General features: G+C 42.5%; 1 protein-coding gene across 1 annotated transcript; it reads right to left on the bottom strand.

The window, feature by feature from the left end:
* Positions 1-2677: 2677 nt before the first annotated feature.
* Positions 2678-11331, bottom strand: LOC137377897 (glutamine amidotransferase-like class 1 domain-containing protein 3, mitochondrial). Its single transcript, XM_068047971.1, has 4 exons — positions 11150-11331; positions 10739-10910; positions 7097-7298; positions 2678-3075 (listed from the first exon to the last, which is right to left on the bottom strand). The coding sequence occupies exons 1-4, from the start codon at positions 11258-11260 to the stop codon at positions 2883-2885; spliced, it is 678 nt and encodes a 225-aa protein (XP_067904072.1). The 5' UTR covers positions 11261-11331; the 3' UTR covers positions 2678-2882.
* Positions 11332-18375: the final 7044 nt, after the last annotated feature.

The raw sequence follows: 18375 nt of genomic DNA, 5'->3' as shown, positions 1-18375 counted from the left end.
TTTTGCTGTGCATCACCCCCTACTGTACCTCCACTCTGTATCCCATCCCCCTGCCAAATTAGTTTAAACACCCCCCCCCCCCTCCCCCAAAGCACCAGCAAACCTCCCTGCAAGAATAAAAACAAGAAATGCTGGAAATACTCAGCAGGTAATGCTGGAAATTTCTCCCTGCAAGAATGTTGGTCCTGTTCCGGTTCAGGTGTAACCGGTCCGACTTGTACAGGTCCCACCTTCGCCAGAAACAGACCCAGTGATCCAGGAAACTAAAGCCCTCCCCCCACTGCACCATCTGTTCAGGTTTTTGCAGCATCTAGTGGACGATGTCTCCACTTCCATTGCAGCTCAAGCAGAAACCACCCAATGTCTGTGCTGTAGTGGAAGCTCAGATTACTGCCATTAGGGCTCTGGATACCAGTGCTCAAAGGGGCTTGCACAGTCTCACAGCAGTGCAACAATCTGTGCTCCAGCAGATTGCTAGGATTGCTGAGGCGCCACTGTGGTGGAGTGGCAGTGGCTCCATGGAGCACAAACCTGCTGTCCTCTCTCAGGCTGGCAGCATTCATATTCTCACCACTGCCACTCCATCAGTGCCCTTGCTGCTGACTGTCAGCCAGCTAGCCCAGACTGCTGCCATCCATGCTGAGATGGTGCAGTCCAAAGCCAGGCCTTCTAAGGTCAGAGATGATCAAGGTCATCTGCAAAGCCATCTGCAGATTCCTCCACTAAAAGTCAGCAAACTTCCACCAGACATGCTGCAGCCACTGAGGTAGCTCTGCACAGGAGCACTATGTCAGGCAAAGGCACATGGAAAACAGGTACAAAGGGAATCCACAAGGGTTATCAGTTGACTTTTCTATGGAATAGTGGATGGTTTATTTGATAAAGTTGGTTTGGAATGTTTGTTTTATGGTGGCTTTGGGCGGCACAGTGGCGCAGTGGTTAGCACCGCAGCCTCACAGCTCCAGGGACCCGGGTTCGATTCCGGGTACTGCCTGTGTGGAGTTTGCAAGTTCTCCCTGTGTCTGCGTGGGTTTTCTCCGGGTGCTCCGGTTTCCTCCCACAAGCCAAAAGACTTGCAGGTTGATAGGTAAATCGGCCATTATAAATTGTCGCTAATATAGGTAGGTGGTAGAGAAATATAGGGATAGGTGGGGATGTTTGTTGGGAATATGGGATTAGTGTAGGATTAGTATAAATGGGTGGTTGATGTTCGGCACAGACTCGGTGGGCCGAAGGGCCTGTTTCAGTGCTGTATCTCTAATCTAATCATAATCTAATCTTAATATCATCCTTGTAGCTAAGGCAATACCATGATGGTCCATTACAGAGGGAAGGTTAGGTGTGGGACTGTTGGGGGCATCAGGGTTGTGTTCACTAGTACTGCAGGCAAATGAGCTGATCACAGAGAGCCCAGTCATAAAGGAGCTGCGTTGTTGCTTTTTCTCTTCCTCCACCTCCTCCTCAGCTGCTCACAATATACTTGGCGGCAAACGCTATGAACTCATGATGGTGAGTTTTTGGAGTATGCGGCAGACCACGGTTAATCATGACATGCCATTTGCAGAGTACAGCAGAGCTCTCCAGAGTGGTTCAGGCAATGGAAGCGTTGCTGAAGCATCCCAATGGTCTATTCAATGACATTTCATGTGTCAGCATGGCTCTCATTATATGTATGCTGCCATGTGTGCATGGATTGTGCACTGAAGTCATGAGCCAGGTGGTCAGCTCTTGTCACCCAGTAGCCACCCTCTGGTCTCTCATGGTGGCTCAAATACTGATTCTACAGCAGACTGGCAAAAGAATGAAGGCACCATGATTGCTGCCAGCGTACCAGGCAATGAATTTTATGAGGCGCTGAAAATGGTCACACACCAGCTGGAACCCTGTGCAGTTGTAATACATCTCTGAATTTATATACAATGCCTGCAAACCAACACGTGTGCAGTCAATGGTGCCCTGAACTATGTGGAAGCCCACAATCTTAGCAAAGTTATGCTCACACTCTGCCTGCTTCTCTCTGGAAAGACAGAATGCAATGTAGTCCCCTCTCTTCGCATACAGTGTGTCAGTGATCACCCTGATATAGCAGTGGCTCTTCAGGGAGCATTTCTCCTACTTCACCCTAAGCCAGCAACAACGTGTGCACTAAGGAGGTGCTCACTGAAATCTGACACCTCTTGCAGGCAAACTTGCAGCCTCAGTGCAGGGCAGGGATGGCATTGCCAGTGACTGTGAAGGTGACCATGGCCATGAATTTCATCACGTCAGGCTCTTTCCGGTAGAGCAGGGGACATCTCCATTATCTCGCAGTTCACCATCTACTGCTGTATAAGGAGGACACGACACACTGTATGTGAAGAGGGGAATACATTGTGCGCAGGTGGAACGTTACATCCAAATTTTGCAGCACATCACTATCCAAGTTCTGGTCACTTTGGGTAGCTTTCCCACCAGAAAATGTCTGAGAAGTTAAAGGCTGAATGAAAGATAGCTGCCAAACATGGGATTTTGTCATTGACTAAATATCAGAATTCAAATCCTCCATGCATGATTTTTCAAATCCTTACTCTCTAAAATTAACAAACATTATGTAGCCAATTCTATAAGAGTTTGTTTTGTAGACACCTATGAATTTGTAGTTGGTCTCCAGACAACATGAAATAATGTTAAAATCAACTTAATATTTCAGAACTTTCCTTTAATCCATTAAATTATAGCTTGTGCTTTTTTCATTATAGCTTGTGCTTTTTTTAAATATTCCCTCAAAACAAGTCATGTTAAAGTGATGTGCCAACAAATACACATTCTAGCAAATTGAATAGTTTTATGCTCCTCGAGAATTCCAGGAGATACACTTTCAGTTCCATCAATTTCCTGAAAATTTATGCAAGCTTCAAGACTTCTTTAACCATTTCCTCAATTCCATCAAAAATCTCATGGATGGGGGCATTGCACATAAAGGCACTGGTCGTCACCAATTTATTTTGCTTATCGACATGTGTTTCATTGACATGCTTGTTGACATGTTTGCAGCCTAGATCTACCATTGCCTGGGCTGTTTTTGCATAGGGCCACCTAGAGAAAGAAGTGCAGAACATCAGTATGGCAAATTGAGCTAACGGATGAAAAGAGAGGAATCACAGTGTCAGGAAAAATATTAAGTAATATGATAAAAAGACACAACAGGGTATATTCACCACTCTCGCACACCAAACGGAAGTCATACTTAAAGGGAGCATGGATCAGAGATAAGACTATAACACTGCGGCATCAAATTTCCAACCCATGCTCCCTTTAAGTGCAACTCCCTCTGAGAGTGTGGGATCGATTATTTTATTTACATGGGCTGGTATAGTAATATTTACTACTGTATTCGTGCTGAAAATGCAATTTCACCCTTGGCTACCATATTTCCCTTTCCCCATACCACTATTGTAATTAAAATTAGTAAACACAGGATGAATATTTCAAGTAAATTTACTCTTGTTTTAGAATGGTCATCACTAAATGCACAGAGGTAGTGCCATTATCCTTGAACCTGACACACATTCGTTGTCTAAATTCGAATGTTGAAACTTGATCATCTGCATTTATATTTCATGTTTTTTATTCGTTCGTGGGATGTGGGCATTGTTGGCTCGGCCAGCATATTTATTGCCCATGCCTAATTGTCCTTGAGGAGGTGGTGGCGATCTACCTTCTTGAACCGCTGTTGACCATGTACACCTAAAGTGCTGTTAGGAAGATAGAATAGAATTCCAGAATAGAGATTCCTGATGTCCTGGTGAGTTCACAGCGCAGTATGGAAATTAGCCGTGTGAACTTTGAGTAAAATATGATAACAGCCATTACAGTGTTGTGTTTTGCAGTAAAAAGTAGTCTGATTTCAACAAGTGTAATCTAATGTAGATTGGCAGTGTGAAAGTAAAAGAGACAAGATGTTAAGATTAGTACGTGACATTTCATCTGATCTGATATCAATAAATGTTTTGATAAATATTACAATAAAGTAATGCACTCATTAAAGAGTGGCTGTTATATATTAGAGAACCATGCATGTTTTATGATAGATTTATATTTAAAGAAAAGCTATGAATAGAGCATGATCGCAAAAACTAAGTGACAGCAGAAAGGAGAAGATTTTAGTAAGGAAGTCACCAAGGAGGCTTGGGGAATGCAGTAAACAATGAAAATCTTGGAAGGGTAGCAAATGTTTAAATGTACATAAAGTGTTGGAGATGTATGGCAGTCAGTCAAAATGGGCCCTGTCAATATACCACATTGGTTTGAGTCAGGAAACATCTACATGGGAAGAACAAATGTAAATGCACTTCTGCAAGCATTAAAAATTTGTGACAAAGCCATTTGTACTATGAAACCCATTCCATCTATAAACCACATACAATTTTTCCCTTCATGAGGCCTATCCAAACCACTCCATCTCCCAAGGGGCCTCAACTTTTTACAATTTATATAAGTGACTTAGATGAAGGGACCGAGGGTCTGGTTGCTAAATTTGCTGATGACACAAAGACAGGTAGGAGAGTAAGTTGTGAAGAGGACAGAAGGAGGCTACAAAGGGATATATATAGGTTAAGTGAGTGAACAAAGACCTGGCAAATGGAGTATAATGTGGGAAAATGTGAAATTGTCCATTTTGGCAGGAAGAATAAAAAGGAAGCATATTATCTAAATGGTGAAAGATAGAAGAGTTCTGAGATGCAGAGGGATCTGAGTGTCCTAGTGCATGAATCACATAAGGTTAGTATGCAGGTACAACACGTAATGAGGAAAGCGAATAGAATGTTATCGTTTATCGCAAGGGGAATTGAATACAAAAGTAGGGAGGTTATGCTTCAGCTATACAGGGCATTGGTGAGACAACATCTGGAATACTGTGTACAGTACTGGTCTCCTTATTTAAGGAAGGATGTAAATGCGTTGGAGGTGGTTCAGGGAAGGTTTACTAGACTAATACCTGGAATGGGCGGGCTGTTTTATGAGGAAAGATTAGACAGGCTAGGCTTGTAGCCGCTGGAATTTAGAAGAGTAAGAGGCGACTTGATTGAAACATATAAGATCCTGAGGGGTCTTGACAGGGTGGATGTGGAAAGGATGTTTCCCCTTGTGGGAGAATCTAGAACTAGGGGTCACTGTTTGAAAATAAGGGGTCGCCCATTTAAGACAGAGATGAGGAAAAAGAAAATTCTCACAGAGGGTCGTGAAAAGGCAGTGGAAGCAGAGTCTTTGAACATTCTTAAGGCAGAGGTAGATAGATTCTTGATAAGTACGGAGGTGAAGGGTTATCGGGGGTAGGTGGAAATGTGGAGTAATCAGTTCAGCCAGGAACTTATTGAATGGCAGAGTAGACTCGAGGGGCCGAGTGGCCTACTCCTGCTCCTAATTCGTATGTTCGTAATCCTGTAGTTTGGCACATCAGCATGCTGGTCCACTGGATCAAATTGTTATCGGCTTTGATACGTAATTTAGCTTATTAAACAAATGGCACAATTAAAAACGCTAAAAACTTAGACAGTGTTAAGGAAGGAAAACAGTCAGCAATTCACGAAGAAGAGCAGGTTAAAGATCTTCACATGGAATCAGCAGGTTAAATACAAATCAGAAGCAATATCCGTGCTCAGCAGATACATATTTGTTCGAGATAAAGAAGAGAAGGTTGGCCTCGGAGTCATGGAGAACAGAGACAAGCAAGACCCACAAAAACAGCTGCCAACAAATGTAAGTCCTTTAGTGAACCATCTCTGAGTAGGCCACAGACCTGAGTAGATTAGACTAAACACTGATAGCTCAGATATTACAAAAGCAAAAGACCGCAGATGCTAGAAATATGAACTAAAAACAGAAAATGCTGGAAATACTCAGCAGGTCAGGTAACATCTGTGGAGAGAAAAACAGAGTTAATTTAACGGCCCTCCAATGAGTGGGCTGGTGGCGGGGGGAAGGAGGCGTCAAATTGAGTGGAAGGCGGGGAGGCCCGTTCCCGACCCCCCCTCTCGACCTGCTGAAATTTTACATGGAGCAGCAGCAGCGAGAAACGGCCAGCCCGCCCCAGGCCAATCAAGGTCTTTAAGTGGCCAATTAACTGACACTTAAGGGCCTCCTCCCGCCACCATGGGTATTTTACCCTCAGCAGCCGGACGGCAAAGGGCCCAAGAACTCTGCCTGGTAAAACCAGGCAGCCTTCTTGTGGGCTGGAGGAGGGGGACCTCCTCATTGGGCACACTATGCCCTACAGAGGGCTGCTCCAAAGCCCCAACTGCTCTCAATGCACAACACTGTCCCCCGACCCACCACCACCCACCACCCCCCCCCCACCCAACTGACCACCTTTGCCTCACCAGGGTCTGGCCGACTGACCCCGTGAGGCCTTCAAAACATCTTTTTTTCTGGGGCCGTCCTTCCTGTTGACTCCAATGGCTGGGTGTAGTCCCAGCAGCGGCCACTGCTCCTAGTGGTGCAGATGGGACTAACAGCTGCTGATTGGCCAGCAGCTCCATTAGGCAGGACTTTACGCCTCAAGGAGGTGGAAGTCCCGTCCAAGACCAATTAAGGGCCTGAGGAGTGAAAATCCCGGCCTGGCTCCCCAGGCCCGGTAGAGGTGGGCTCGGCACCGACTTTTCGGCCAGTGAGCGGGGTCTCCCACTTGACGTAATATTCTGGCCAATGTTTCAGGTCTGTGACAGTTCTGATGAAAGGTCACAGACCTAAAACATTAAATCAGTTTTCTCTCCACAGATACTGCATGACCTGCTGAGTATTTCCAGCATTTTCTGTTTTTATTTTAGCTCAGATATTACCCTTGACCAAAAAGGTCACAGTTTCCAGAACAGCTGCCTCCTGTAACTCCTTTATTGCTCTGTTAATATCATGCAACACATCTGGAGATTAATCATGTCTTATCTAGTACTAGTTATGATGAATATCAGTGTAGACAACTATCTGATTAAAGGATTTGGTGTTGGTCTAATGTGTAAACATACTATAAATCTATAATTGATTTTAACACTTTACACAAGGTGCAATAAAAATGTATATATGAATTTTTGGCAAATATAGTTAAAATTTGTATACTTACTTTTCACATTCTGTGTCGAAACCCACAGTTAATTCACATCCAGGGATGAGTTTAGCTGCCAGCACTGGAGCTATGCAGCACAGACCAATGGGTTTCTTTGTAGCATGGAATTTCTTTATAGCCGATTCCACTGATGCCTCCATACTGCAATCCTTCCCTTTCACTGCCCAGTTGCTCAGATTCTTAGCAACCCCAAAACCACCTGAATAGAGAAAATAGATTGAGATTTGATTTAGATTTTCTTGCTATGAAAATTATTGCAGTAGGGTCCAAAGGGAAATTGTTTAATTATGGTTGTAAGTGAAATTATGTTCCACAGCCATTTCTTTTATGATATTGCAGACCCTGTAAGAAAACTAGGTATTGTTGAGGGGTGATAGATATAGGACAGATGTGAGAGGTAGTTTCTTTACTCAGAGAGTAGTAAGGGCGTGGAACGCCCTGCCTGCAGCAGTAGTAGATTCGCCAACTTTAAGGGCATTTAAGTGGTCATTGGATAGACATATGGATGAAAATGGAATAGTGTAGGTCAGATGGTTTCACAGGTCGGCGCAACATCGAGGGCCGAAGGGCCTGTACTGCGCTGTAATGTTCTAATTCTGGACACATTTGTAAAGAGGACAAGCATATGGGACACTTTTTAAGCATTCTAGGAAAATTAAAAGGGTTAATCTGAGAATCAGATGCTATGATGTAAGGCTTGTGTCAAAATGAGAGGTTAATTTACAATGGCCCATGCTTAAATATGACAATCAAGCTGGGAGAAACCTTGAGAAGTCCAGATGTCAGAAAAATATAATTCTTATCCAGATATAAGTTTGAACTAGTGGAAAGAAATATCATACTTATAATTGGAAACTTGTTCTTGTGCTTAATTAAAACCAAGCAATTTAGCGATTAAAATGTGCCCGTTCAACTGAATCATACCTTGGAAATGATCCATATGACAGTACTGATAATGTTGGTTGGTTACTGATGGTTATGTCCCTCAAGTGGCATTTCTTTCCTCTCCAGTTATCAACTCTGGATCTTTGTGCATCCCACCCTCCCTCCTTCATCTCATCTGCCATTCGTTCCAGTGGGAAAGCAACATAAACCTCAGGAAATACCATCTCTACTGTTCTTCCAAGATATCCGTGGCTCTTCTGCTGAAAGTACAGTGGACATGAGAGAACCCCGATGAAAATTCTCCCCCTACATCATGGAATGGTACTCAAACCTATAACCTTCTTACTTAGAGAAGATAGCTACCATTGGAAGAAATAAAAAGGAAGACTTGCATTTATATAGCACCTTTCATGGCCTCAGGACATCCCAGAGTGCTTTACAGCCAATTAAGTAATCAGCCAAGAAGATGGTCAATGAATATGAAGAGCAACTTTCTGTAGCCTCCCTCAAGCGAAGCCAAGGATCTCAAAGGAAGACAGAACTGTCCAAATTTAAAACAATCAACTAAAAGGGCATCATCATAAATGTTACTACTCATATCACCTTGTGATAGAGATACTGTGATACACTTAAACTGCTGTGGTGCTTGTTGTTATGAACGCTGGACTTTGCAACATGATTAAATTTTTTTAAATTAATAGTTTACGATGGAATCCAGAAGGTCAGGTGACCTCACATCCACTCTGCCAAAGGACAAGATAGAAATTTTGGTTCCCAGAACAACAGAGAACACAGATCAAAGACTTTTGAAAAACGGAGACTGCTTGGGGTAACATCTGAAGAACAACCAGAGTAGGCTGGAAGAAAGACAACCAGTGGTGGTAGCCTTGAGAAGTAAAGAGGAAACAGTTGCTCTCAGAAGCTGCGAAGGCTCGAACCTGTTTTTGTAAGTTGAAGTTCACAAAGAAGTAAAAGCCCAACAGGATCACCAGAAATCACTTCATTCACAGACGTCCAGGTCAAAAGTGCTCGTAGAAGTGAGTGAAGAGAACATTGGTTTTGAAAAGGTCTGGGAGATCCAACTCATTGCAACTGGGAGGAGTTTGAGACTTTTAACTGCAAAGATTTCTCCATCAAAGAAGTCTGTGTAAGGTATAGGTCTGAGGTTTCAAAGTATTTTAATAAACAAAGAAAATATTTTTCTTTGTAATTTAGGGTATCGACTACTTACAATGTACTATTTAGTTAACAGGAATTTATTTTAGTTTAATTGTTAGAATAAATCTTAAAATGGGAAATTTTGTCATGTAATTGGTCTGGGGGTTCATATCTTGTATTTTAATGTTAACAATCTCATTGAAGTCATAACAATTACGATGAATTTGACACCAGTGGTTATTAGCGCATAAGCAAGGACTTTATGGAATCCTCAATACTTACCTTTCTGATGGTATGAGTTGTGTTATGACAGGTATCATTAAACAAGATGGTGTTAGTTAATGCATTTCTAAGTCCAATTCCATCTTTGATAGCTTTGGTAAGTAGGTGTTAACACCTCAGTATAGTTCTGCAGCCCTGTTGTCATTGGTCTGCTTAATTATCAATATAATTTGAAATGGTGCATGTGTGACAGTCCAAAGGCAAGCTAATTTAGGCATCTGATAAACCTTGCACATGGCTGGACATGTTAGGAAGGGGAAAAGTTCTGTTGAACTCTCTAAGATTATTCATTGGTATTTCAGATGCAATATTTCTCAAATGCTTTGAGATCTTTATGGGATTTAGCTCTTACTTTCTTAGAAAGCATGTCCTCATTTGCTTTGCTGATATCCCAATAATGGCAGCCATAAAGTCAGCAGCAGAGCAGCAATATAAATGAGATAGTTCCACCAGAAGAGGTGGTCCTGGCCCACATCCCTGACAACAGCATCATCTGGCAATGGCAACTTAAATATTTGCTAATGAAGTAGCTTTGTGTATTTTTGGCCATGGCAGGGTTACGTGCTCAGGCCCCACCACAGAGAAGGTAACAGCCATCAGCAAAATGTCACAATCTATGACTTTGAAACAAGTCTGCATGTGAAACTAGAAAAACGTGACTCTAGTCTGCAGTAATCACTGCTCCAAAATAAGGTCATTCCTGTAGCAAGAGGAGCTGTAGCTGGTTTGGCTGAAACTTTTATAGATATGGAAATTTGCACAGGCTTCCACAAATTTCACAGGCAATGTTTGCAAGCCTCTACAAACCTACAGTCAAGGCAAAGCCACATCCATATTCCAGAACTATTCCCTGAAATGGCTGTACAAGTACAGCATTACAGATTCTATATACTAACTCTTGTGAAGCGGTCAAAATTAGTAAAAAGAAAATAATAATTAAAATCTCTGGAAACCATATCATAAAATAAACAAGAGCAGGTGATGGAGGAAATATGAAACATCCCTAATGGCTTGAAAAAGGTTTCAGCAGCCAGAGAATAGACTGAAAATGAGCACTTTGTCACAGAGCCCCCTAGGTCAGCCAACCTGATACTACATGGACAATCTCTCGTTTCAAAGTACACTAACAGTTAAAGGACATTCGAAACCTAGAAAATTATTGCAAAACAGAATTACATAGAACGTTAATATATTCGACACAGCAAACCTTTGGGGCAAATATCTTGCTGCAATCTTTCATAATTTTAGTGTACTCCATTCTGTTTTTTCGAAGAAAGTGATCGAGCGTGAAAGACGACAGATCAGGACATTTACCTGGGATAATCAGCGCGTCCGTGTCATTGATACTGAGCTCGCCAAGTTTTTTGATATTGCCCCTGGCGATCCGGCTGCTCTCTACCAGCACATTGCGCACCTCTTCGGTCGGCTGCCCGGTCAAATGGTTGACAACATGCATCTGGTTCACATTGGGGGCGAACAGCTGTATCTGGAACAAAGTGAAACAAATATTTAAAAGCAGCGAATTTTGCAGTTATGGATTGTGTAACAAGGAAGGACCTACAAGCAGAAAAAGTATTGCGCAGGATGGAGGGGGAATGGAAACTGCAAAGAACAATAGAAATGAAACAAAGAAGTCGAACGAAAAGTATTCAACTAAAAGATATTAGGGTAGAAATGAAATATGAACCGATTTTTTTTTAGCGATGTGGTGAAAGGCGATTGTACCTCGGCTCCAGCTCGGCTGAGATGAACCATCACTGCCGAGGACTCGTGCAACTCACTGCCATCGTAGACGCCACAGCCGGCCAGGATCACAGCTACACGCTTCTTCCCCATGGTCAGAGCATACACAGCACCAACACTTGCTCTGAACAGAACCTGAGCTTGGACACACTTCCTCCTTTGTCACTGTATTTTATATAGTCATGAAGAGGGCGGAACCCAACGAGGGAAGGATCTTAGCAACAGTGACTCTGGCACTGTTAACTATTAATCTGCTCCAAACTTCCGGATGGAGTCAATCCTGGAACTTTCCGGGATACTACGTACATTTGGTCTCCTTCAAAACTTTAGATAGCCAAAACAAGGCAGTTATTGTTTGACCTTGAAGGCCATGTGTAAAATTATATTTATATAATTATTATGACTCGAGTCTTTATGACAATGATCTGGCAAAGTGTGATCAATAAGGAGTTGCATTCTGAGAAGAGGCTGTATGGGAATTCCCCTATTTCCTCTTTGTCATAGGTCACTTTTTTAAAGAAAAGTCTTGTCATGCTGATTTTATAGACTGCAGCAACGTTGGTAGGCAGCAATACCCCAATGTATCTAATAGAAAACATAAGTTGGAGGCAGCAGTTTCTCTCCTGAGATAACCAACTCTGCAAGTTTATTGGTATCGCTCCAGATCTAACTGCACCCCGAGCCAAGCTGTTCCAGTACATCTACAACACTGGCATTTACCCGACAATGTGGAAAATTCCTCAAGTGCGTCCTGTCAACGAAAATCAGGACAAATTAAATCCAGCCAATTACCGCCCCATCAATCTACTCTCAATCATCAGCAAAGTGATGGAAGATGTCATTGACAGTGTGATCAAGCGGCACTTATTTAGCAATGACCTGCACAGTGCTCAGTCCCATTCATAATGCCTCAGATACTGAATCAGTCCATGCTCACATCCAGCAAGACCTGGACAACATTCAGTCTTGGGCGGATAAGTGACAAGTAACATTTGTGTCGGAGAAATGCCAGGAAATGACAATCTCCAATAAGAGAAAGTCTAACCATCTCCCCTCGACAGTCAAAGGCATTGCCATCATTGAATCCCCCACCATCAACACCCTGGAGGTTACCATTGATCAGAAACCTAACTGGATTAGCCCATATAAATACTATGGCTACAAGAGCAGGTCAAAGACTAGGAATTCTGCAGTGAGTAACTCACCACTTGACTTCCCAAAGCCTATCCACCATCTAGAAGGACAAGTCAGGAGTGCCTGGATGAGGGCGGCTCCAACAACACTCAAGACACTCGGCACCATCCAGGACAAAGCAGCCAACTTAATTAGCATCCCTTGCACTAGCTTCAACATTCACTCCCTCCACCACTGGTGCACAGTGGCAGTAGCGTGCACCATCTACAAAATGCACACTTGCAACTTGCTAAGGCTCCTTTGACAGCACCTTCCAAACCTGTGACCTCTATAACCTAGAAGAACAAGAGCAGCAGGCGCCAGGGAACACCACCACCTGCAAGTTCCCCTCCAAGTTACACACCATCCTGATTTGGAAATATATACCCATTCCTTCACTATCACTGGGTGGAAATCCTGGAATTCCCTGCCCAACAGCACTACAGTTGTACCTGCACCACATGGACTGCAGCAGTTCCAGAGGGAGCTCACCTCCACCTTCTCAATGCCAGTAATGCCAACGTCCCATGAATGAATTAAAAAACAAATAAATGTAAGACAAAGTAGACTTGGACAACAAAGTAACAATATATTGCATGTAAAATGCAAAGTTAGAATGCAAATTGTATCTATTTTTTATTTTTCCCTTTTCTGTCCATTTTCTCTATCTCCCTTCTCCTCTGAAAGTGTGGACTTTTGCTGTGCATCTCACACCCTCCGGTATCTCACCCAAGTGACCATTCCTCCCATGTAGAACTAAACATTGAATGTCACTGACTAACCACAACCAAACCCAATCTAAATCCACATGCGCATGTCCATTTGGGGTCATTGGCCATTTATTCCTCCTCAATGTAGGGGTGCTGAGGCCAATTGTATTACCCATAATGGCATTCCAATTGGGTCAGGTTACTCAGAATTAATAGAAATAAAAATAAATAAATAATAAATTTTTAAAAATGTTTTAAATAGAATTTTTTTAAAAAAAATAGAAATTGAGCCTGGTGCTTTCTATCTACATGGTTTAATTACATAGTGCCATTTAGCACCTGTAATATAGGGTTATTAAGTAACTGATGAAGCAGAGGTAATTATATTTGTATGTATGTCTTAGGTTCCCTAATTTAACTGGAAAGCTGAGAAACAGTTTCGAAGCAAGAAAGAGCTTGCAGACCCACAGTGTCCCAACGTGCTTTATATACAATGAAGAACTTTTGAAGAGTACTCTTTATTGTACTGTTGGCAAATCAGTAAGTTACCATGACCTAAATTAAAGAAAGAACTTCTGTTGAAATAGTGCCTTTAACATTCTCAGAACATTCAAAGTGCTTCATAACCAATTAATTATTTTTGAAGTGCAGTTAATATGGTTCTGTCAGCAAACACGGCAGCCAATTTGTTTGCAGGTAAGTCCCACATATTACAATGACATAAATAGAGGGATAAATGTTGGCCAGGACACTTGGGGAGCTCTTCTGCTCCTATGTCCACTTGAACAGACAGGCAGGGCATCTAAAAAATGACACCTCCAACAGTGTTGTACTAATGTGGCATTGCACTGAAGTATCAAGATTGATTAAGTTATCAAGTCCTGAGACCAGGGCTTGAACCTTGTTCATGAAAATGTGTTTACGATCCCAATGTAAGACCCACCCAACATGGCCATTCTAATTTTAATAAAACAACTGACACTGGCTGAATGCTCCACTGGAGAATAAATGCATAATTTTCAACATAATTTTTACCCAGTAAAAACCCCTCCCTAGACCACTTTGCTTTATTGCTTCTCTCCCACCAGTAAAAGCCTCCACAAAATTGTGGAATTGCTCAATTTTTCTACTGCAATTTGTGCTCTACTGTGTGGCAGTTTTTATAGGAAAGGAAAGACTGAGGGAAGTCAGGAGTTCCACAGTTTTAAGTGCTTGGGAAATAACCAGTTGAGTCAGAGAGTGGAACAAGTCATCCTTTCAACAATATAATGATACAAGGAAGAAAAAGAGTTTGAAGGATAGCATTCCTGTAGCTGGAAGGAACAAGAGAGGAATGTTCCAGAGAGCACTGACTTTGTTCATTTGTTCTTTCATTCGTTGGTATCATCTTCTTCCCAGAAGGTTGACTGCCATGGATCTCCACTTCTGTCGGTCCTGTGCTGTCCCTACACATTCTGCATAGGTCAACTGCATCCAGTCTGTTATATCTGTCATCCACTTTCTTTTCTGCTTCCCTCTCCTATGTTTTCCATCAATCTTTCCTTCCAATAATTGTACCTATCTACCTTCCGCTCTAATGATGTGACCAAAGTATTGTATCTTTTTCTCTTTGATGTTAGGCACTAATTTCCTCTTTTCTCCAGTCATTTCCAGCACTTCCTCATTAGTCTTTCTGTCTGTGCAGGATATGCGGAACACCCTCCGATACGTCCACATCTCGAATGCATTCAGCTTATTGTTACAACCAGGTGAGAAAGAGGTCTGGGGTTCCCTTTCAGCCTTCACCTGGTCTTACGGTAACAGAGTTTAATTTTAAACACACTGTGTTTATAGCTTCCCCTTGGTGAATCCATGTCCACTGCTTTCCAATTATAAGGCAAAGAAACCAGCACAAACAGGTTTTCTTAGGTTTAAAGAAGAAAGATTGAAATTTATTAAACTTAAACTCTAATTCGGTTGGTGCCTACGGATACACGATGCACCCACGCTAACATGCATATGTGATACACACATGCAAATAGAAACAGAAAAGAGCAGAAGAAAGAATAAAGTGGAAAAGTTTGAGGCAATATCTGAAGAGCTTTTGTTACGGTTCTTCGAGCTCACTGTAGAGTCTTATTGTAGGTAGATCTTGCTTTTCACTGGGGCCCAGTATTCTTCTTAAACCTTGTTTGCTGTAGGAGACTTTTCTCACTTGTTATTCATGTGTCTTCAGTGGAGTCAGAGGCTTGTGAGAAAGAGATGGGAGCAGGCAGGAGAGATCTTCTCAGTCCAGGAGCAAAACAGTCTTTCTGAATTCAAACTCTCTGTGGCTAGTTCAAAAGACCCTGGAATATGTGACCAGCTGGTCTAACCAGTCCCAGGTTGTATCACCTTAGCAATCTCTGGAAGGCTCCTCTTACACACAATACCTGGTGATCAAGGTCCATTGTGGGTTGAATGTGTCAGGGAATGCTCCTTTGTCCTTCCAAGCATTGTCTGTTAATATGCAAATGTCTTTTCCAGCCCTGGCTGATCTGTTTAACAACTAATTTCCTCACTCCAGTAACAGTTTAAAATGTTCATGACAAAATTAACGTGCCGCATTCTTGGCAGGTGGGAGCCTAGCATGATATTATCAATAATCTCTTTGTTTGTTGTCCAGCTCTCCGAGGCATATTACATAGTTGAAAAAATGTGGCACCTCAGCATTCTTTTCACTGACTATAGTTGCTTATATTAATTAAAAAATGATTGGTGAAATACAGCAAAACAAAAAATGTTGACTTAGGCAGAGAGGAATTGAATGTGGAAGAACTTGCCTATTATGTGACAAACTGTTCTTGTATTCTGCTCAGGAATGTGATAGAGATTTTGGGATAGCTTCCCCAGATGTTAGAGCAGTAGTGAGGTCTTGATGCACTTAGTAGCAGCAGCAATAATTTGATTTATTATTGCTTGCAAAGCCTATAGTTTCAAACTTAAACTAGTTTGATCTAAATTGATGATGGAAAAGTGAGATTAAAGTGTTCATGAGTTAGAATCTGTGAGGTTGAGAACAGGTGAGAACTTTGCAAGTGCTCAGTAGATAAATGCACCATATGCTGTGTTATTAAGTCTTGCAGGCATGCAACGTCCTTGTACCCTTGTCTATACGTTTTTATTCATTTCATGGGATGTGGGCATCTCTGACAAGGTCAGTATTTGTTGCCCATCCCTATGCCCATGAAAAGATGGTGGTGAGCTGACTTCTTGAACCGCTGTAATCCATCTGGTGCTGGCACACCGACAGTGCTGTTGGGAAGGGAGTTCCAGGAATTTGACCCAGCGACAGTGAAGGAACCGCAATATAGTTCCAAGTCAGGATGGTGTGTGGCTTGGAGGGGAACCTGCTGGTGGTGGTGTTCTCATGCATCTGCTGCCCTTGTCCTTCTAGGTGGAAGAGGTCGCGAGTTTGGAAGCTGCTATCGAAGGAGGCATGGTGAGTTGCTGCAGTGCATCTTGTAGATGATACACACTGCTGCCGCTGTGCGTTAGTGATGGTGGAAGTGAATGTTTAAGGTGCTAGAATGGGGTGCCAATCAAGTGGGCTGCTTTGTCCTGGATGGTGTCAAAGCTTCCTGAATGTATTTGGAGCTGCACTCTTCCAGGCAAGTGGAGAGTATTCCATCACACTCCTGACTTATGCCTTGTAGATGGTGGACAGGTTTTGGGGAGTCAGGAGGTGGATTACTCACCACAGAATTCCCAGCTTCTGACCTGCTCTTGTAGCCATCGTATTTATCTGACTGCTCCGGTTCAGTTTCTGATCAATGGTAACCCCCAGGATGATGACAGTGGGGATTTCAACGATGGTAATGCCATTGGATGTTAAGAGGAGATGGTTAGATTCTCTCTTATTGGAGATGGTCATTGCTTGGCACTTGTGTGGCATGAATGATATTTGCCACTTACCAGCCCAAGCCTGAATGCTGTCTAGACCTGACTGCATAGTGACATGGATTGATTCAGTATCTGAGGAGTTGCAAATGGTACTGAACATCATACAATCATCAGCGAACATCCCCACTTTTGACCTTATGATGGAGGGGAGGTCATTGATGAAGCAGCTGAAGATTTTTGGACCTAGGACATTGCCCTGAGGAACTCCTGCAGTGATGTCCTGGAACTAAAATGATTGGCCTCCAACAACACAACCATTTTCCTTTGTGCTAGATATGACTCCAACCGGTGGAGAGTTTTCCCCTTGATTCACACTGACTTCAATTTTAATAAGGCCCCTTGATGCTATACTCAGTCAAATGCTGCATTGACGTCAAGGGCAATCACTCTCACCTCACCTCTTGAGTTCAGCTCTTTTGTCCATGTTTGGACCAAGGCTGTACTGAGAGCTGGAACCGAGTGGCCCTGGTTGAACCCAAACTAAGCATCAATGAGCAGGTTGTTGCTGTTTATTGGTGTTTTATAGCAGTGCTAACAACACCTTCCAGCACTTTGCTGATGATTGACAGTAGACTGATGGGGCGGTAATTTGCCAGATTGGATTTGTCCTGCTTTTTGAGGACTAGTTAGCGAATTAGTTGATATAAATCAGAGCAGAAATGAAAGGACTACCGTTGACTGCAGTGCCCCAGATTAGGAAGAGGAAATGTCAGGCAGGGTTCCCATTCCTAATTGCACCAAAGTACCACCACTGGAATGTGTCTGTTCATTGATATTTATGAATAGAGGATTGGGCCTATCTATGGTACCATATGGTGCTTCGTGCACTCATGAGAATTAGCCACTTGGATGAGGTACTGATGAGATCGCTGCATCCTAAGCAGCACATTCCAATATTCCTGTTTTAAGAAAACAGAGCCACACTTAAAATGAATAAGAATTTTTAATAATCGTTTGAGTAATTATGCCGTTGTGTTGACTGTGGTTATACTATCATGGAATTATATATTTGAATGCCGAAGTATCTTTATCCATTCCCACACTTCAGTATCTTTTCATTGAGTATATACTCCAATTCTTTGTTTTCCCTTCTAAAATGTATTACCTTGCACTTAAAAATGTTAAATTGCACATGTCACTTGTCTGCCCATTCTGCTAACGTGTCTGTGTTTTCCGGAAGTCTTTTCACTCCACATTTGCTAAAACCCTACTTTGTTGTTGTCAGCAAGCTTCCTGATTGGGTTCTCTTGACTCAAGTCCAGCTCAGTGAGAACCAAAGTGGACCCAGCACTCACCCTTGGGTACACCACTCCCAATTGTTCTCCAAAATGAGCAACATCTATCTCTCTAGGTCTTTATTTTCTGATTGTTAATGTAAATTTCTACCCATGCTGCTACCTTTCC

The sequence above is a fragment of the Heterodontus francisci genome, chromosome 15, assembly GCF_036365525.1.
Source record: "Heterodontus francisci isolate sHetFra1 chromosome 15, sHetFra1.hap1, whole genome shotgun sequence".
NCBI classification, from domain to species: domain Eukaryota; kingdom Metazoa; phylum Chordata; class Chondrichthyes; order Heterodontiformes; family Heterodontidae; genus Heterodontus; species Heterodontus francisci.
Note: the sequence above shows the minus strand (reverse complement) of the source record. Positions and strands in the feature narration are given on the sequence as shown.